Source organism: Antedon mediterranea, chromosome 7, assembly GCF_964355755.1.
Source record: "Antedon mediterranea chromosome 7, ecAntMedi1.1, whole genome shotgun sequence".
Lineage (NCBI taxonomy): Eukaryota > Metazoa > Echinodermata > Crinoidea > Comatulida > Antedonidae > Antedon > Antedon mediterranea.
The window spans coordinates 27,706,437-27,728,375 of NC_092676.1; the positions used below are offsets into that span (position 1 = coordinate 27,706,437).

General features: G+C 33.6%; 1 protein-coding gene across 1 annotated transcript in view; it reads right to left on the bottom strand.

Annotated features, from left to right (window-relative positions):
• The window catches only part of LOC140055712 (leucine-rich repeat serine/threonine-protein kinase 1-like), a 38,639-nt gene that overhangs the window by 10,419 nt on the left and 6,281 nt on the right, over positions 1–21,939 (bottom strand). The window contains exons 4-17 of the mRNA XM_072101089.1: positions 20,450–20,615; positions 17,226–17,376; positions 16,529–16,676; positions 15,922–16,050; positions 8,337–10,751; positions 7,550–7,914; positions 7,281–7,398; positions 6,091–6,249; positions 5,662–5,784; positions 3,562–3,811; positions 2,896–3,037; positions 2,193–2,287; positions 1,080–1,202; positions 553–749 (exon numbers count right to left, since the gene is read on the bottom strand). Coding sequence (XP_071957190.1) covers positions 553–749; positions 1,080–1,202; positions 2,193–2,287; positions 2,896–3,037; positions 3,562–3,811; positions 5,662–5,784; positions 6,091–6,249; positions 7,281–7,398; positions 7,550–7,914; positions 8,337–10,751; positions 15,922–16,050; positions 16,529–16,676; positions 17,226–17,376; positions 20,450–20,615 — 4,581 coding nt within the window. The remainder of the gene's footprint in view (positions 1–552; positions 750–1,079; positions 1,203–2,192; positions 2,288–2,895; positions 3,038–3,561; positions 3,812–5,661; positions 5,785–6,090; positions 6,250–7,280; positions 7,399–7,549; positions 7,915–8,336; positions 10,752–15,921; positions 16,051–16,528; positions 16,677–17,225; positions 17,377–20,449; positions 20,616–21,939) is intronic.

Below are 21,939 nucleotides of genomic sequence, written 5' to 3' on the forward strand. Positions count from 1 at the left end.
AGTGTATTCGATTAGAATCAGTACTTGATTATACAAGCTTGTTTGATGAGAACTAACTTAACATTGAGTACTTAGATAATAGAGTATTTAGAATATTAAGTCCCTATTTGAATATGCCAATTTATACACTAAAACCCAATTTACACAGACGAGCGGTAACGGTATTAAAAATATATGTTATTCCTTTATTACCATTTACACACAACGAGAAACGGACGGGCGGTTTCTGCTTAGGATAGATACATATTCTATGTGGGACAAGCTACGTGGTTTTCTGCTTACCGTATTATTGAATATTATTTTAAGAAGATGCAATTATAAGGATAGTAAATCAGTCCATATAAGGATATTAAATCAGTCCATATAAGGATATCAAATCAGTCCATATAAGGATATTAAATCAGTCCATATAAGGATATTAAATCAGTCCATATAAAGCCAATGAATACTTTTGAATTGTACAATGTTTTAAGGTGCTTTTAAAATGTGACTGAGCACACAATTTCTTGACTTTAATAGACCATTTGCAATGCTACATTAAATTACTAATACCTGTTTGGTTATATTGATGTTGTCTCTGTTCACTGGGATACAGATCATCTCTCCTTCTTGCGGCAGCAGCGATGGGATGAGCAGATGCTCTGTGTCAAATGCCACAGCGACCTCAAACTTGTTCAGAAGACTCAAGATGTAGTGTCGAACTCCAGACGATTGGAATTTCATTTTTAAGTCATCAATTTTCATGACACCTGTGAGGAAAATAAGCAACAATCACAAAATGTTTCTTTAACAAAAGTTCATAAAGGTTGAGAATAGTACTTTTAAGTTTGTTTCCCACTTGTACGAAACGCAACAGATATTGAATTTCATTTCTTTTTTAACGAGCCTTGAGCACTTTTTAGTGGTATGTGCGCTATATAAATCCATATTATTAACGACGTAAGGGCGCAAGTAATTTGACCAATCACGATGCGATGGATCATCCGAACTGTTCCTTGTGATTGGTCAACACACTTACGTTGTGAGTTCGTTGTGTTGTATCCAAGTGTGAACAGAGCTTTAGAGGTAGATATACGTACCACATTTGACACAAGGGTTTATCTCTGGTATAGTGACAACTTTGGCCAGTGTGTCACACAGCCACTGAGGGTCCAGAAAATAGTAATCAGCTAACATGGCATCCTCATAGTGTAGCAAGACACCTAGTAGGGTAATAAAATACAAATAATTTTATAATAAAAAAATAATTGTTTCTCTAATACTTAGGAATAGGAATATATAAAAAGAAAATCAATTGAGGGAAAACAGTGTTAACTGTGTGATTTGTGTTCATATTAAAACATTCTCAACTTTTAAAACATAAAATGTTCTATACAATTTGATGACGAATCCAATTATTTGGTCTACTAACAAATAATTGCTTTTATTAAAAATGCGACAAAAAACATACCGGAAAATTAAATTAAAAAGGGAAAAAACCTAATTTCTAAATATAAAAATTCCCTCAATGGGAACAAAGTGGGGACCGAAGCGTTCGACCATGACCAGTGATTAGCTGCGAATGTCGTCGGTGACATCCCGGTTTACCACCTAGGATCATACTCTGACATATGACTATGTGTATTCATATCGGTCATTCACCTTTAAATTATGATATGTTTAACAGCTGTTGATTTTTAACTTTTAAAAGGGGTTGAAATATGGCATGGAAAGGGGAAAAAGTGAAAACTATTTTTCCCTTGCATATCAATATTTTATAGTTATTAACAGCCGATTATCGTACATAATACCTCACAATGTTTATTGTCACTAGACATGATACAGCAGGTGTATTATATTATACGTTACGTATTATTGTTGATTTGTTATCTCAATTCTGACTTGGATAAAACCCAAACAAGTATTAAAAATCATTGTAAAACAAATTAATGTATATATAATGTGATTTTATAAAGAGGAATGTGAAATTCAAATTAGATTTCACACAATAAAATAAAAAAATGTAAATTAAATTTATGAAAAATTACACCCATCCGAAATAGGAAACAATTGAAATTAAGTTTATTTTTAGACGAGTTCTACTGTATACTAAGGTGCTTAAGAAGATTGATGATAAACGTGTGAGTCAGCCATGCACGACAGCTCGCAGTACTTAGTCTGTAGGACAGGATATGAGTCACGAACTTAGTTACCGTTATTATGGAGGAAACGCGTGGCCTGCATCAGCTCTTCTTTGTCGTGAAATGACACTTGCGACTGCATTTGCATTACGTGCGTTACTTCGGTTCTGAAAAACAAAGAAAACAATTAAATTAAAAAATGGGTAGGTCAGATGGCTTTGCAAAGTGAATAAGCAAGAAGCAATAATGACTGAAACATTGACTATGAAACATTAGACTCTTTAGAAATACACTAGAAATTATTTTTTACATAAATAAAATATTTGCCCTAGATTACATTAATACAATTGTTATTACCATATGTGAGTATTGTCAGGTGGTCTGTGTTAAATATTCAGCAAAACTTAGGGGATGGGATTTATACTTTGATTGCAATAACAACCAAACTCTTGTGGCCATATTTAGCATAAAGGTCTGTCTGCACTATCAAACTAGTTTGACAAAAAAAGTGTGATACCAAATATGGTAGTATAATATGACATCATCCTGTCCATATATGAGCACATTACATTTTTTTTCACATAAAGTGTGATAGTGTAGACAAAGCTTTAGGGAGTGGAATACACTTGAGCATGGGGATAAAATTAGTACAAAAATACAAAAAAAAAACAGAACTATTTGTGATACTGTATAAATAACTTTGAAAAGCTATAATTTGATTGGCTCAGGCATTTTTCTTACAGCATTAGCTCAAAATTATCATTTTTATATTCACCTGTATTCTGTTGTAGTTAATACCGGTTCTTTCTTCTCCTCTCGTCTTTCGGCAGCCAAATAAGCGATCGCCTTTTCCAGCGCTAAATAAGATGTCGGAACTGGATGCTTCAAAAGAGGTTCTCGATCTCGCTTGTCACGACCTGAAGAAATAAACATTTAAATTAGCTTGAGCGCATAGTGGCATTGTGGATAAGTGGTCAACTATTTTTTACCAAATCTGAGGGTCATGGGTCAAAATCTCTAATTTCTCTCATGAAAAATATATACCCTTTATAACCAATACAAAAAGTACCGTCACCTTGATAAGAATCCTACAATAAACTAAATCAAATACAATTATTAAAAACCAAATTGGGCTTTAAGACTGTCTTACCTGCTACAAAATATTTAGATTGAAAAATATTATCTGATAGAAATAAAAGTGAAATATTTATTTATAGCAAACATTTTGTTCAATCCAAATGTTTATTTACTTTAAATTTGCAAAATAAAAAATTAAATTCACAAAACAAAACGATGTCAATCAAAACTATTTACCTTGAATGACAAATTTAACGAATTAAACAAAATAATTTTTGTAACATTTCTTCATGTTAATGCATTTAATTTCAGTTTGAATTCATGATGTGGTTGCAATCATTCATCAGCTACTACAGAAACTCACCCGTGATAGAAAATGCTGTGTCATAGATTGTGTTTCGTAACTTAGCTATGTGATTACTTCTAAGACAGTTAATCGGTACAAATGCTCGGACATCTGGCAGGCCAAGATCTTGAGGGTGAGCAATGTCTATGAAACGCTCGGTGACCTTACGCGTAAGCTCCATCAAGTAGTCACGCGAGTAACGAGGGCTACTTCGCAAAACATCGAGATGCGTTCCTACTAGGATTACAGGAGAGTTGGGAGCACGAGCCTGAAAGAAAATTAAATAAATATACTATAAACCTCGAAAAGAAGCCCATCTCAAAAAGTAATCTCAAAAAAGAAGCCTTTCTCAAAAGTTAATCTCGAAAAGAAGCCTATCTCAAAAAGTAATCTCGAAAAGAAGCCCATCTCAAAAAGTAATCTAAAAAAGAAGCCAATCTAAGAAAGTAAGAAGCCCATCTCGAATCAAGCCCACTTTGGGCTTATTTTCAAGGTTTTACAGTATAGGTATACAGAAATCGTCTTGTAATCTGGGAAGATGCCAACAAGATAAAACAAGTTTCATAAAACATATTAAGAAATCAGATCTGATGGGACACAGCCAAACCTCTGGCGCCATTTCAATAATCCAACTAACTTTGTGGTTTTTTTATTTTAAAATGTTTCAATAGTAATTTTTAGGACTGTTGATTTTGATATTAGATTTGTTTTCGACCTTGACCTAGTAAAGATATCAAAACAAATGTTATGTCAAGTGGAAACATAATATAAATGAAATTTTAATAAACTAAAAATGTTTTAAAACTTTTTAAAGTAAAATATATGAATATTTTCATCTGTCTTTCCAATATCGAGGCCCTTTTGGGTTTTTATACATTTGTCATGTTAAGGAATTGTTCAATATACCAGATCACATGATTTTAAGAATAATTGCACATGACCAATTCCAGCCAATGACATTCAAGATATCTTTATAGTTTTGATTGAATCATGTGAAATCTAAATTATCAAGAGTGACATTGATAAGCACGAGGTCGTTTTATATCTAATTGCTTGATTTGATAAGGCGATTAAAAAATACTTTTCTCAATATGTTGGATACTGATTGGGGTTCATAGCAGGGATTAAACATGCAAGTGAATATGAATGCATTTCTTTACTGTACATAGTCTTCTCAATATGGGGTCCACTAGAGGGATTCACATATTACAAGACAACTTACTTTTTGATTCAAGATTCAAGACATTTTATTAGTCCACTTTAAAATAGAAGTTCTATTTGCAAAGACAAATACATTAAGTTGCAAAAGGCAATATTAAAATACTATTTATAGGACTATGTTAAAATACTGTTAAAAAACTATTACAAATGCAGTTTGCAAAAACAGTTGCATGTAAAATACTGTTAAAACGAAAAAAAAAATAAAAAAATTACAGCAATGATCGTCGACCGTTTAATAGAATTGTATATATTAATGCTATTTACAACAAAGGACTTCCTAGTTCTACATAGACTTTGGTGGTCGTAGTTTTGTTGCATATTGTGAAAGTATGTTCTTTTCTAAATTGGCAATTTGTTACTTCTAGAGTGTATATAATATTTGTTACTTCTAGAGTGTATATAATATTTGTTACTTCTAGTGTATATAATATTTGTTCCTTCTATAGTGTATATAATATTTGTTCCTTCTAGAGTGTATATAATATTTGTTACTTCTAGAGTGTATATAATATTTGTTACTTCTAGAGTGTATATAATATTTGTTACTTCTAGTGTGTATATAATATTTGTTACTTCTAGTGTATATAATATTAGTTACTTCTAGAGTGTATATAATATTTGTTACTTCTAGAGTGTATATAATATTTGTTACTTCTAGAGTGTATATAATATTTGTTACTTCTAGAGTGTATATAATATTTGTTACTTCTAGAGTGTATATAATATTTGTTACTTCTAGAGTGTATATAATATTTGTTACTTCTAGAGTGTATATAATATTTGTTACTTGTAGAGTGTATATAATATTTGTTACTTCTAGAGTGTATATAATATTTGTTACTTCTAGAGTGTATATAATATTTGTTACTTCTAGAGTGTATATAATATTTGTCGTACCTGTATATTGACCAACCACTGTTGTAGTTCATTAATTCCTTTCTCGCCATCGGTCAGTTTCCAAAGCACCAAGTAGAGTGAACGCTTGGTCAGAAAATACTGATGTGTAGCGTAAAACTCTTGCTGTTGACAGAAATATTGTAATATTATTATAGTTAAGCTCTAGTTGAGTCAAGTCAACAAATATTTAAGGATTACTATTGTATTCACTTAGAGAGGAGAATTTTAAAATTTTAAGTGTGTTTCGTTTAGTGTGGTTGGAAAATATGAATACTGGTACATAACAATGTACCATTTAAGAGGCTTTTGATTAAAAATAAATTTATTAACTCAAAATTTGTGAAATAAACATAGTTTTGTTTCCTTTGTAAGAAATTGGTTTATATAATCCTAGAAATTTTTTTATTTAAAATTGAATATTCAATTTACCTGGCCACCAAAATCCCATGTGCTGAACGTCACTTTGCCATATTTGGAATTCTTCTTACAATATGTCCACTCACAAACGTCAACACCAACGGTTGACAGATGGTTACCTTTTAGGGTCTTGCCACCTATGTGAGTGTTACCTTGCCTTTCTGCAAAACTCTAGTAGTTAAAAAAAAAAAAAAAACAGGTAAAGACAGAAAGTACTAAATAACAAGTGAGACGCAGGTGAGTGGCCGAGCGGTTAAGACAGTGGAGTGGTAATTACTTAGCCATAACATCGGCACAGGTTCGAGGCTCACTCGCTCCATGTAGAACAAGTTTCCCCAGATAAGGACTATAAACTGTAGGTCTCCAGTGTACTACACATCTAGCTCAAGATGAGTAGGGGGTACTGTACCAGTACACACACACAGCCACTTTCGCACACAATCATCATAAGTAGGCCCTCTGTATTATTTACATCTATAGCCCAGTAACAGTACAGTACCACCCCGAGGGAAAAGAGTCATTATCTTATCAGATTGTACCACAATGGCCTTTAGTGGTCTAATGACAGGTACATCTACATATCAAGAAAAAGAGTCAGAGCTTGAGTTGCGCAACTATTTTCACTTTCAGATTATTCCTTTTTTTTTTTTATCTAACTTATTTTGAATAATGTCAAGGAAACTGACTTAGTGCTGTCACACTAATACCAAAAAATACTAAAAAACACCAAAGTAGACCGGAAAAACTGTCCCAATTTAAAAGTAATGATTTATAAGGACAAATGTGTGCAGCAATCATGATTCATTCGTCTGTTGTTTAATTCCAGCATCCTTCCGGCTGGAAGAAATCATGTCAACCAGTCAGCCATGTCAAAACAAACCAGTCAGCTGTGTCAACCAGTCAGCTGTGTCAACCAGTTACCCATGTCAACCAGTCACCCATGTCAACCATGTCTCTCTCGTATAGAGAACATCCCTCCATTATTGAGGGTGTCACTCTTCTATAGAAGACATTTAGAGAGAGGCCTCATGGGTCAAGGAGAGTGTTGAGGAGTACATCGATTGATCCAATAAAGTTGTACTTATAAAATACTGTACATGTCATGTCTCTCTCTTTCTAGGTCAACCACTATACGATCAACAGTTACAATGTTAACTCTTGTACAGAGGTTGTCAGAATCGTAATAAGACACCCTCAATTACCTCTGGTGACTGATTGCCATAGGGTCCATTGCCTTTTCTCAGTTCGTTCAGTAGAGTGGTTTTACCAATGCATGCTTTACCCACAAACATCAATTTCATCCTGGCATAAGGTTTTGCACTGAAAACAAAACCAATGAAAATATTTAATTTGAATAGATCATTATTCTTAATCACTAAAGCTCTGTCTACACTATCAAACTTGAGACATGTCATTAAAGCAGGTTCATTCATTCTTTTCATAAAAAAAATAAATAAAACAATAGACTTACTCATCAAGAATACATCTTAAATATCCCAAGACATCCTTGACCAGAAGGTTTGATGTCATACTGGACAACGGCTCGGTCAAACTACATCCATCAACCTTCAGATCATACAGGTTCTGCAGACGACCCATCTCTGGTGGCAACATCGTAACCATCTCATTACCGTCAATTCTCAGGTTCGACAACTTCGTCAGATATTGAATGTCTTTTGGAATCTCTGTTAGCTTGTTGTTGGACACTGCCAGGAACGCCAGATCAGGGAAAAGAAGCGTGATGTCATCACTCGGAGACGGATGATTTGTTACAATCTTTGGCACATCCTTAAGGACTTCAGTCTTGTCCTCCACAGGGAAGCAAAGAGAAACACACTAGAGAAGTAAAACTTCTGCATTAAGCTCTGTCTACACTATCAAACTTGATGTGACAAAAACATGTGATGTGCCCATATACTGTATGGACATGATGATGTCATATCAATACAATATTTGTGCACATCACACTGTTTTTGTCTAACTAGTTTGATAGTGTAGAGTCTACAATGTATTATTGGCTATGGAGGGCAATTCCTGCCAAAAATACAGTATGAGGATCATCTGCATACATTTAACCTTTCATGGTTTTATTAAATACAGAAAATGTATTGGGAAACTATTTGTTCATCCTCACTTAACAAATATACACATAATTGGGATAATATTTTTCATATTTATTTTGGATGAAATTGAAATTTCGACAACTTCGAGACTAAAGAAGTCTGTTAAGATACACAAAAAACATTAAAAACCCTTACTGATTGGTCATGATCATCAGAATCCTCCAGTTGTTTCTCATCATTTACATTGATCTCTTCCGTTCTTGACACCACTTGCAACTGTGTAATGTTGTTATTAGTAAGATCAAGTGTTCGCAAATTTGCCAGAACACGATGTCGTCGATGTTTACAGTATTGCAGAGAAACGGCAGGTGGAGAGAGAAGCGCCGAAGAGATCACCTGACCATCTTTACTGTCCCTTCTAGATTCTCCTAGTGCATTCATCGCTAACAGATGTGCGTTCTGTTGTGTCTGGATGGCAGGGCTGCAGCATGGTTCAATTCCGAGGATGTCCGAGATCTTCTTCTCCTTCTCAGATGATGGATGCACATGTAACATTTTTAATATTGAATCTTTACGGGAAAGAGAACCAGCTCTGCGACAACTCACGCTCATTGATTTTATATCATTGTGAGAGACCTCTAGATCAACAAGCCCAGCTGGGAACTTATTAATTGGTCCAAAATCTGTAATCTTATTTTCTGATAAGATAAGTTTTGATAATTTTGGAGCAAGACACGGGAGTCCAATGGGTATCTTTGACAGAAAATTCTTTGAAAGGTTCAATACTTCCAAGCAGTTAACTTCATCGGCACTTATTGGTTCTTCTTCAACTTCGTCATACCCAAGGCTACTTGTACTCCACAATTGATGTCGTCTGACATTCACCAGTGTATGTTTCCTCTTTTGTTTTTCATTTCCAAAGACTTCTGAATTACTGGAAGTTGTCGATTGTTCAGACGTCTCGGTAGGAGTTCTTCCTTTCTTTATTGCTCTACTACTCGTCTCAGAGTGATTCATTCTAAACTTGTCTCCTTCCTCCATTCCAGAATCACCATCTTCATCCCGATCTTTCAATAAATTGTTTTTATCTAATGACATTTCCAACGATTGCTTTTTGTCTTTGTGACTTGCAGTGGATGAATGAAATGTCTGAGAATCATCCAATCCATCAAGGATGTTACTAGGCAACTCTTCCAATTTATTCTTTGAGAGATCTAAGTGCTTAAGCTTTGGCGCCATCCACATATCAAATGGAAGCTGTTTCAACTGGTTTCCATGAACATTTAGAGTCTCCAATACTGGGAGGTGAAACATAACAGCTGGCAGTTTGTCTAACCAGTTATTATTGAGATCAATATGAGACAACATTGGACAATTCCAAATAACCTCTTGGTTCTCACACTGGCTTTTTGTCGAGGCACTAGGAATCGACCCGACCGTGTGTCTTTTATCAGACTTCTCCACTTTGGCCGTCTCCTTCTTGGACTTCCCAATTGGTAATTTACTGATCTTGTTTTTTGCGGCACTCAAAACGTGTAGTGATGGTAATTGGAATATTACTAAAGGAAGTTCTGATAAACTATTGTCAGAGATGTCAATCCTTGTGATTGCTGATAAGCATGGATGCTGGATGCCTGGAGATACCTCATAGTTCTGTAAAGTTATATTATATCTTAAACTAGCCTCTATCAACCAATCAGTCTCAATTATTATCAATTCCATATCATGCCAGTCAATTGCAACAGGAACATCAAAAGATGCCGAGTTGCTTATTAAACGTTTTGGTATCGCAACGGTGCGTCTACGATCCCGATTAATCGAGCGCCCTCCATCTTTGCTGAGTTGCTGAGCCATTTTTGAATAATGTGGAGTTTGATTGCTAGTTTCTTTGACAGACTTCCCCGTCCTCTTCTCAATTGGTTCAGTTGCAAGTTGATCGACACTCACTGCACAAGAGGCCGCTTTAAACTCTGCCAAACAATCAGAATTAACGGTGAACTCAGAATCTGGATGTACACCAGAATGTCCTAACATGACACGGACGATATCGTCACGTCTGCTTAGCAACGCAGACAACAGCGCTTTACCCTCTGTGTCTTTAGCGCCGTGTTTTAACAAAAGTGTAATAACCTCCAATTTATAATCAAAAGCACTGCACGCTTCAAAAAGCAAAGAAGAGTTTTCTTTAGTAAAAAAAACCTTTTCTGAAAACTTTGGCGAAACTCTTTTAGGTTCGCAATTGTCATTGTTAAACAAACAGTACAAAGATTGAATTGGCGCATTCACTTCTGCGCCATACTTCAATAACAAAGACGTTATCTCCACATTCCAGGAGAGTACAGCGGCATGCAAAGGTGTCTGGCCGACAACTGTATACGTGTTGACATCTACAAACGGTTTCTTTCGTGTCGAGTTGGTGAAGGGCATAGAATGATGTTTGCGACGATTTGGCTGAAATTCTAACAGTGATTTCACAATGTCAACATGGCCGGCAGCACTCGCAAGATATAGACTTGTCTGTCCGTTAATATTTTGCAGATTTATATGAAAAGGAAGACCTCCTTTGTAAGCCTTTAGGTTACTGGACGTCTGGTGCAACCTGGATTTACCCTAAAAGAAAACATACAGTAGTAGGCATAATTATATTTCTCAATACGCTAATTATACTACTGATAATTTGTACATAACGGCCATCTAACAAAGTCATAAAACGTATAGCAAATATACAATTGTGTCCTAAAAGTATTCAAAAAACATGTATTTTACTGTATTTTACACAATAAACAAAATAAATTCAGTATAAACAATGTTTATTTCATTTAGTATTTTCTTTTCTAAAATCAAATCGCTTTTTCTCTTCTATAAAAATGTATTATACTCATCTTAATTCTAATACAAAGGTCATAACAGGCCCCAGGGGTCATTAACCTAGCCCTTGAGGTATAAGTCAGACAAATTAGGTCAAAGATGTTACTAATCTGTATCATAAAATTTGATTTAATGATAAGTTTTAATTGATTTTGTAGATGATTTTTCATCGGTTGTTTTTAGTATTGATATAAAGCTCTGTCTACACTCTCAAACTACTGTAGTGAGTGGCCGAGCGGTTAAGACAGTGGAACCGTAATTACGTAGCCATAACATCGGCAGGGGTTCGAGGCTCACTCACTCCATGGTTCTGGTGGTAGAACGAGTCTTCTCGGACAAGGACTATAAACCGCAGGTCCAGTGTACACCTAGCTCGTATGCACTTTAAAGAACGTAGTACATCTTTCGAGACGAGTATGGGGTTACACTGATCACCAACTTTGACTGAAGAGGTTACCCAGTATAAATATATATTTCAATAGTGTGATGTGCCCAAATATGGTAGTGATATGCTCAAATTTGGTAGTGAGTGATATGATCATATCATTATGTCCATATACATATGGACATCATGTTACATAAAGTTTGATAGTGTAGACAGAGCTTAATTATAGTTATCAATATAATAGCACAATTCCTTCCAAAAAGTGAATCACAAAGATTTAGGTACAGGAGGAGCTGTAGCTTGGTGGTTAACATGCTTGCTTTCCAATTCCAAGGTCTGGGGTTCAGTCCTGACCTAGTGCCAGTGTTTTAACTCATAACTCTTTCAACTCCACTTCCTAAGCTTCACATGAACTTAGTTTATAAGCATGATAAACTATAAAATAGTTTATCCATCCTATAATTGGCGAGTGTGCTGAATGTTGGATGAGTAAATAAAACAAAGTAAATTAAAAAATATGTGAAGAATTAAAAGCGTTGTGAAAATGAAATTCTCTGTATGGTTAGAAATGGCATTATCATACCCAGTACACAACAGTATCTTAAATGGTGGCCTCAGGTTCGCGGTGCTTTCCTGAGAATAGTGAGTTGTACGGCCAATTAAAACTATTTCCTTTCAATACTCTGATTGAGTAATCCAAGTATGACTCAATTTACATCGTGTAATCCCATTGAAAATTTACATTCGTTCTCCCCAAAGAAATTAACGCAGCCTTTGGTCTTTGTGAAGGTTGTCCCGAGTCACGTGAAAAGTAGTGGAGTTTTGAATGATAGAATATTATTAGTATTATATTATATTTTAAACTTCAATAAATTTGAATGTATTCTAGTAATATACGATTAATCTGCATAACCTGAAAGTAATATAGAATTACATGAATCACATAAAAAGTTAGCAGATTGAGGAAGTAAGGATATACCTATTTTAAAATTCTTTTTCGTTTTAATTTTTTTATAGTGTGTATAAAACTGAATTAATATTCATAAAACCTATTTATATATATTAAATTTCTCCTCCATTTTAGGCTGTATGAGTATGTTTATGTAAAATGTGCAAAATATTAAAATATAATAATGTACAGAATGCACCTTTTAAATCTAAAGCATGAAATATTGCACTGCGATTTTCATAATTCTTGAAGCTTGATGCCTTTTGACAATCGTTTGTCATCACTCTATGTAACGTTCGAGGACAATGTGCCAAGTACTTTAATTCTTGCAACATGACTTATCTGACTTCAATCAAATTTATTTGGCCTGGCTTCGAACTTTAAAAGAACCAGTCATCAATACATTTATAAGAAGCTTATCTTATTCATATTTTTTTATAATTTAAGGAAATTAATCATAGTAAATCAATTGTATATTATTGATCATAACAATACAATATTTGCAAATATTTTGGCATAATATGATGATAATAAAAAACAGAGTGGTTAACTTGTAATTTGAAAACAACTTTGAAAGAGGATTAAGAGGAAGATGAGGATTAAAAGGAAGATGAAACATGGGGATGAAACATGGATAGAGGGGGTAGGAAAATAAAAAAGGGAGTGGAAAAATGAAAGAGGAAGTGGTGAAGGAAAGAATGGGTGGGAAATGACAAATACAAGGAAATTCTAGTCAAAAAAAACCCAGGTCAGTCAATGCAAAAAAATATTACAAAAATATTTAATTTATTTTATGATGATAAGTTGACAGTTTCCCTTGTGTCCTAAATGCAAAACCTTCATAGAATGAAAAAAGGTCATTATCTATGAATCGCTTCACCATATAATAAGGAATGCGATTATAAGTTTGGTTAAATTAACTTTTATATATTGGCTACATTTCTCAAAATGCTAATTTTTTTTACAAATATCTGGAGCAAATCCAAAAGATCTTACATGAGGAACACGTTTGCAAAAAGGAAAACGACAGACCCATTGCAGTCTTGCAGTGTCAAAATTATATGACCTTTAAGATTAAAAGTGTGGAACTGCCATACTTTTTTCTTTTGTCTTTTCTGGGTTTCCCACTTTTATTTCATTATCATTAGCATTGTCTCATTCATCATATTTACATTTATACATTATCTAATCTATTCCTTTAAATACACTGGTAGGCAGCAAGTAAAAATAAACAAATATTGCTTTTAAACCGGATCTGTACATTCTATTTTTAATAAGACGCACTCTAATTAATTATGATTATGATTTCAAAATCAAAATGCAGATTTTCTTTCTTCTTTTTCTGTTTGTACGTTTATTTATATGAATGAAATTTTTCCGAAATAAAAGAAAATAAAATTGAATAGCAAATTGTATTTCTGTTCTATATTCTAGTCTAGAAGGTTAATAAACAATAATCTCATTTTCCAACATAAATTATAATAAAATTTGTTCTAGTCATGCTTCTAAAAATAAACACTAGTTGATTGATTCATGTAATGTCTGATTGATGATAGAATTTGTGTCATCTTTCAACAGGGCATTAATTATTAATGTCTTCAATTTTAATTAAATCTATTTATCACTCTGAACCGTGTTAAGTGACAGTTTGTATGTGCTTACGTCATACACTATGCTAAATACAGCTAATACACGACAGCCAATGAAATCTGTTTAAAACTACAATGTTTGTATTTACACAGGTGGTGCATGGCACTAACTTGAATGAGAGTGGTAAAAGTGAGAGGAGTAAAAGTGAGAGGGGTAAAAGTGAGAGGAGTAAAAGTGAGAGGAGTAAAAGTGAGAGGAGTAAAAGTGAGAGGAGTAAAAGTGAGAGGGGTAAAAGTGAGAGGAGTAAAAGTGAGAGGGGTAAAAGTGAGAGGAGTAAAAGTCAGAGGAGTAAAAGTGAGAGGAGTAAAAGTGAGAGGAGTAAAAGTGAGAGGGGTAAAAGTGAGAGGAGTAAAAGTGAGAGGAGTAAAAGTGAGAGGGGTAAAAGTGAGAGGGGTAAAAGTGAGAGGAGTAAAAGTGAGAGGAGTAAAAGTGAGAGGGGTAAAAGTGAGAGGGGTAAAAGTGAGAGGAGTAAAAGTGAGAGGAGTAAAAGTGAGAGGAGTAAAAGTGAGAGGGGTAAAAGTGAGAGGAGTAAAAGTGAGAGGAGTAAAAGTGAGAGGAGTAAAAGTGAGAGGGGTAAAAGTGAGAGGAGTAAAAGTGAGAGGAGTAAAAGTGAGAGGGGTAAAAGTGAGAGGAGTAAAAGTTGATTTTTGTGTGATGTATACAGTAGAACCCAAAAAAGGGTCGCTTTAATAAGAGTTTCTATTATTGCACGGTCAATATAATTGTATATTCGAGGGTGTTTAAATTTAGGTAGGTAATTTTCAAATGCAATGATTGCTATGGGTTTCTACTATTGCATGGTCAATATAATTTAGGTAGGTAATTTTCAAATGCAATCATTGCTATCGGTTTCTACTATTGCATGGTCAATATAATTTAGGTAGGTAATTTTCAAATGCAATGATTGCTATGGGTTTCTACTATTGCATGGTCAATATAATTTAGGTACGTAATTTTCAAATGCAATGATTGCTATGGGTTTCTACTATTGCATGGTCAATATAATTTAGGTAGGTAATTTTCAAATGCAATGATTGCTATGGGTTTCTACTATTGCATGGTCAATATAATTTAGGTACGTAATTTTCAAATGCAATGATTACTATGGGTTTCTACTATTGCATGGTCAATATAATTTAGGTAGGAAATTTTCAAATGCATTGATTGTTATGGGTTTCTCCTATTGAACGGTCAATATAATTGACATATTCGAAGGTGTCTAAAATTAGGTACGTAATATTAAAATTCATTGATGGCTATTCAATAGTAAGCCCATTGGGCATCTAATCGGTTTAATGGTTAATTATCACAAATTTAATTATATACTGTAATAATTGCCAAATTTCATTCTTTTCATTTTAAATCATGATAACCTAATTGAATATTATACTTTCTGTTTTTTAAATTGCCAATATGTTGCATGTCAAAAGTGATATAGTGACAGCTAAATTCAGATCATTTCAAATTTAAAATCTAATGTTGTTTGGGATTTTCATTTAAGGCGTGTGGGGTAGCCATTTCTCAAAGCACAAAAACCAATGTATAACCATTTGTCCAACATGAAAACATTGTACACGTTTAACATACTAATCTATCAATCTAAAGCTCTGTCTACACTATCAAACTTTATGCAGGCCTTTTCTTTTGAGGTGAGCAAGTATGATCCTAACATACTCCTAAACTGCCATTGAGGAGTGCGATTTACAACACACTTAAATTTGGTAAATTTCTACACACCAAAATACAAATGGCACACCTACAGCACCCTAGAATGTATTGAGGAGTGCAATTTGTAGCACACCTACAATTTTAAAGACAAGGCCTGTTCACACATCACACTTTTTTTGTCAAACTAGTGTAGACAGAGCTTTACAGTAATATGACCATGCACATTTAAGCTGAAAATAAAAAGAGAAAAATATTTATACCTTGTCTGCAATTACTGAATAGTCGTAGTATAAAAGTAGTTTTACAATCTCGGTGTGGCCTCCAGCTGCAGCTGCATGTAAAGGTAATTGTTGATCTTGTGTTATCTCACCAGCCATAGACGGGAAATACTAAAATACAAGTACAAAATATTATAAATGAGTAACATTATCAAGCTTTTAAGTTGGGAAAAGAAAAAGAGAAAGGAAGGATAGAAGAAAAAGAGAGAAAAAAGGAAAGAGAATGAATAAAGTAAGAATAAAATAAAAAAAGGGAAAAGTGAAAGAATGAAAAAAGAGGAAAAAAGAGAAAAAAAGGGAAGTTCGATGAAAGAAAAATGATTAAAGTGAAACTGTACAAACATGTAAATAGTTCATCCGCTTTTTCTTAATTTTTTGGTTATCTTGGTATATTTATTGGATCATTCATGTGTTTAAAGCACTTTAGAAACATAAGGCTACCATTATTAATATACTCTTTGGAACTGAGGTTTTCATCTGTCAAGACAGGAATAGGACAAAAGAGAAATATATCTTTTTAGCTTTTAAATTAACCTTAAATTTCAATGTTTTTTACACAATTTTCCATTAATATTTATACAATTCTTACCTTTAATAAGATGTCTGCTATCTCTGTAAAGCCGTACAAGCATGCAGCGTACAATGGCGTCCATTTGCATCCGCTTTCATTGGCTCTACCAGAAGCGCCACGATCTATCAAATAGTTAACAACCACTAAATGACCATTACAACAGGCCCTGAAATAAAAAAAGGATCATATAAAGCGAAACAATTCTTTCTTTCTTTTACAGTTTTCAAAATGGTTTATGAAAGTCAATATTGAGGTAATGGAGCTGTATTGAATGTCGGAAAAATACTGGAATTGAAAGAATTTGAACCAAGAACCCTTGGATTTGATAAACATGCATGACAACCAAATGATCACATCTCTGGGGAGACTAACAACAATGTTTTGTGGATTTTAATGGATTCTTTTGTGCTAGTACCAAGTCTGGGTTAATCTAAATTCCTTCTGCTCAATATCCATAAAAAGCCTGCTCACCCAAGTTAATTTGACCTACCTGTAAGCTTTGTCTACACTATTTAGTTTGACAAACAAAGTATGATGTGCCCAAGCATGGTAGTTATATGACATCATAGTGTCCATATGGCACATCACATTTTTTTGTCACATAAAGTTTGATAGTGTAGACAGAGCATTGTGTAACAACAGAGTTGGAGCTCAGAACCAAAGCACACTACCATCTTTTCTGGGAGAAATGTTTGATGTCACTATCCATACTTACTTAAAAAGAGGTGTAACTCCTTCAAGGTAGTCCTTATTAATGGCAGCAAGGCCAACTCTTTTCAGCAAGGATTTCAGATCTTCTAACTTTCCATCAGCACATGCCTGGAGGATCTGTGGTTCAACTTCTTTGCGCAATTTTTCTCTCTCATCTGAAAAAAAAAGAGGATAATTTTCATTCAGTATTTTTTATATTTCAATTTCTACTGTATGTATAATATTAATAATATTAATAATAATATCATTTATCAAGCACTCTTTACCGAAGTCTCACAGCACTACATGAAAAAAATATTCTATTTAAATAGGTGAGTTTTCAAGAGAGTTTTTAATTAAAAAGGGGATGGAATGTAACGGTCAAACGAGGAAGTTGGTTCCAGATCTCTGGTGCCTGAGTACAGAAGCCCTTAGGCACGGATTGTATATAATGGTCTTCAAACTGAAAATAAATCAGTAGTTTAGTAAGTAATTTTTACTTTCAGTTGGTTGATGTTGATTCTATTACTTTTAAAATATACCATACAGGTAGGAAACACCTATGTAATTCAATTACACACCATCAATTTAATATATCACACACCGTCAATTTAGTATATTATAAACTAAGTAGAAACATCGGATTCGCAATCTTAACTAACTTGGAAACGGATAAAAAAAAACCACAAAAATAACACTCCCTAATCATTTAATAATACTTACAGAACTTCTGTTTGAAGAATTCCAATTTAGATTTGCTCATGATCGAATATTAAAATCAGAAATAATGAATAATGAAAGATAAACATCTCATTGTTCTGCAGAGTGTACCAGCATATTGTTTTAGCTGCTCAGTCAAGTGTAACAACGCGAAGAGTATTAAACTATTATTAGTAAATAATTAAGTACCATTAAATATCTATCACAACACAATGTAATGTGTGTAGTGTTCTGTTAATAGGCTCAGTAGACAACTGACATCCATTTCTTTGATTGTCTTGTCTGCTATACCACAGTAGTAACAATATTAGGTCCTGCTGGAAATGCTCTACCAGGTATAGATTCAGACTGGTTTATATCTCAAATAGGATGAATGTAATGTGTGTAGTGTTCTGCTAAAACAACAGACTCAAAGTAAAACATCCAATATTTTTTCTCCTTCTGCTCCTACCATAGGTCTTTTTACAATGGTCTACCACACATTGGATGGTAATGATACAATCTGTGTAGCGTTCTGCTAATAATAGGCTCAAAGATAAACATTCAATATTTTTTCTCTGGCTGCTCCTACCTAAGGTCTTTTTACACTAGTATAGATTTTAGACTGGTTTACACCTCACATTGGATGGTAATGATACAATCTGTGTAGCTTTCTGCTAATAATAGGCTCAAAGATAAACATCCAATATTTTTTCTCTGGCTGCTCCTACCTAAGGTCTTTTTACACTAGTATAGATTTTAGACTGGTTTACACCTCACATTGGATGGTAATGATAGCATTTCCTGCTATGATCTAGGTGCTCATCAGGAGGCCAATGAAATACTGGCATAATGAACACTTCCTGAAAGTCTGATTGAAGTTCACGGCAAAAGAAATTAATCACAACAGATTGACAGATTAAATGAACTTTCATAAAGATAGTTTAATTAGTTTTAGATTTGGATCTTAAATAAAATAGATTTATAAGATAACATGGTTGTTGCTAACATACTCATTTTCGTATAAATGTTTACGTTTAATAACTAATATTTTAAAGATTAATAGTGTAGTAGTTGACCGCAGCTTGGTGGTTTTGATGATTGCCTAACAACCTGGGAGCAAACTCATCATCATCTTTTAAATTTTTATAACAAAAAACCGTTTACATAGCCTGCGTGGAATAATGCTAGCCTGGCTGGAAGACAACCTTAAATTGCCTACAATATGCATCCTTAGTGAGTAGGTGTAGACAAAAATCTCTCCAACTGATATTGCACAAAGTGTTTTAAAACTGGACTGTGATAGACCCTGAACAAGTAGTATTATATTCTAGAAATGTAATGAGTGCAAGCATGTACTGTAGCAATTACCACAAAAGCATTCGTAATTTTGTAAAAGGGGACAAAAATTATGAACTGGGCTAGCTCGGCATACTGTATATACCATTCTTCCAATACCAATCTATTAGTAGTTTGAAATAAGGGCACTTCAGGAAAAGATTTTGTTGGAACCCTCAAATCCACCCTGGCTACAGGCTTGAATACTGGTGGGTATAAATAATTTCCAGGTGCTTGTTCTAGTTGTCCATTTGTAATAATAAACTTATATACATGTTACTGAGCTTGGCATTAAGTGTACTGAGTACTGTTGCATGCAACAAAACTAAAATATGCTAAGTAATACCGACCTGTTCCTACCCAAAGTATACAGTACTTGACTAAAACCAGCAAACACACAACATATCCTGAATACCACAACAATAAATTGAATATTTTTAGCAATGAGCACTCCAATTATGTAAAACGTGATGCATTGCTAATCACATAGTTTAAAGCAACAACCTACAACAATTACAGTGTGGGAATACTAATAAAGTAATAGATGTCTGTTTTGAAACTATAACTTCCTTATTGAGTTGACTTATTCAAAACTATCATCTACACATTTGTAAAAGGGAAATCCCCTTCTATATGAACACTTTCTTGAGGTACTGTAAGTGGACTACTGTAGGCTATATAAGACAGTGTTTAAAGTCACCTGGTAATATTTTCATCTGCTGGTATTAGATGACTTTCAAAAAACATAATGGGCCTTCCCCTTTATAGATCTACATTGGTAGTAATAGGTCAGGTTTGTTTTGATTTCCTTATGATTATTCTTGGAAGGTAAAGTAAAAGTAATAGTTATTAGGTTGTCTAGATTATCACAGAACCTTACCAACAAATACAGTACCAGTAATTTAAACTACTCTATACTCAAATGTTAATTTTGGTCTATCTTTTATAATTTCTGACTTTCCGATCAATTTTTTGTACTACCTTTCTTTTGTTGTAAATAACGCGTCAACAAAATATGAAAACTGTGTAGACAGCCTTTATTTGTTTAAAATACGGCAGAGGAATACAATTTTTTTCCGTTGTTTATTTTTTTTATCAGATAAAACCAAACAAATTTCAATTTAAATAAATATACACAAAATGATTGTTTCTAAAATGTTCCTCTATGATCCTCTATGATTAAATAAGATATTTAAATTAAATCAGACTTACCCTGTATGCTATTAAGAAATTCCACACATTGCTGCCTGCTGTTCTTGTTAGCGACGTCCATTGGTTTGCAGTGCTCAATATCTTTGATTTCAATGTCTGCCCCGAAGTCCAGAAGTAATTTCATCGTTTCCATCTTACCGTCGCGTGCTGCTAGATGAAGTGGCGTCTGAAAATTACAGAAACTTTTATGAATAACATGTGGGCATGTTGTATGCTTAATTTTCATTTTCATTTTATCCATCCTGAAATCAGTCCATGGGATGTGGCCAATAATTTAAAAAAAAAAAAAAAAAATGATGATGATTGAGGTTTAACAAGTATCAAATAAAACTGATTTAGAATTAGATGTAGCTTATTAATATTGAAAGTAAAAGAGGCACTATAGCAACATAAAAATAAATGTATAGCCAATAAAACCACATTCCACTTTTGCTTATTAACAAATAACAGGCATTTATAATTGTATACATATAATTCAATGAAGAAGATCATTGTGAATTATCAGGATAAACAATTGAAGTAATGTAAAATCGGCTGCCGATATCCTGTATCAGATTCCAATAGAGGAATTACCACAAGTGTGGAATGGCATCAAATTTTTTAGGGACCATTGATTTGATGTATTGTAATATAATTATTTTAATATTTATTAAAATTGGGGGTAATAAAGTTTAGTTCTAGTAGGCTTTCGAAAATTGAATAACTTTTCCAAACATAGAATGCATCTAATGTTTTGATATCGCTGCCAGACTTCCAGAACGAAACAGAATCTAAAAATAAATATCACAACACATTTCTGGCACAAACTTGTCTGCTATAAGTCAGGCTAAAAACATTTACTCTCCGAGGCATTCTCAGAGGCATTTTAAGGTAAACTTCTATAGTCAGGCAGACATGCAAGCCAAAACATCGCTGTTTTCAACATACCGCATGGGATTGCAGGATAACAGTCAATCATGTATCCAGCGTGGGATTGTACGCACATATCGCGCCGGAACGAGATAACCTAATAGTTTTATTCTATTTTTACACATTCTCAGGGAAAGACATGTACAAATTAGGAAGTCAGAAATTATTTTTTTCTTGTGAGAATCGAAAATTGATGGCATGTTTTGAACAAGGAAGTTGAAATAAAAACTTAAAATTTAAAATAATATTATTGTTAAAGTAAAGCACGTACCTTCCAATAGATTCTATAATCAATCAATCAGAAAAGTACTTATGGAACAATAATGTTTTATACTATAAATAAATTTCATTGTTTACTTATAGGAAATGATCTCTCAAGGTTATTAAAACTGACATTAAGAAAAACTACATAGGGTAAAATGACTTTGAGCATTTCATTTTGACAATTCAATTGTATAAAACTAGGCTAGTCATGACAATTCTTGGTCTGTCAAAGGAGGGATGATCCGCTTGAGTGAGCAGACTATAGTGAATATAGGGTATCCCATAAACTATCTAAACATAACGATACATTGTTATGA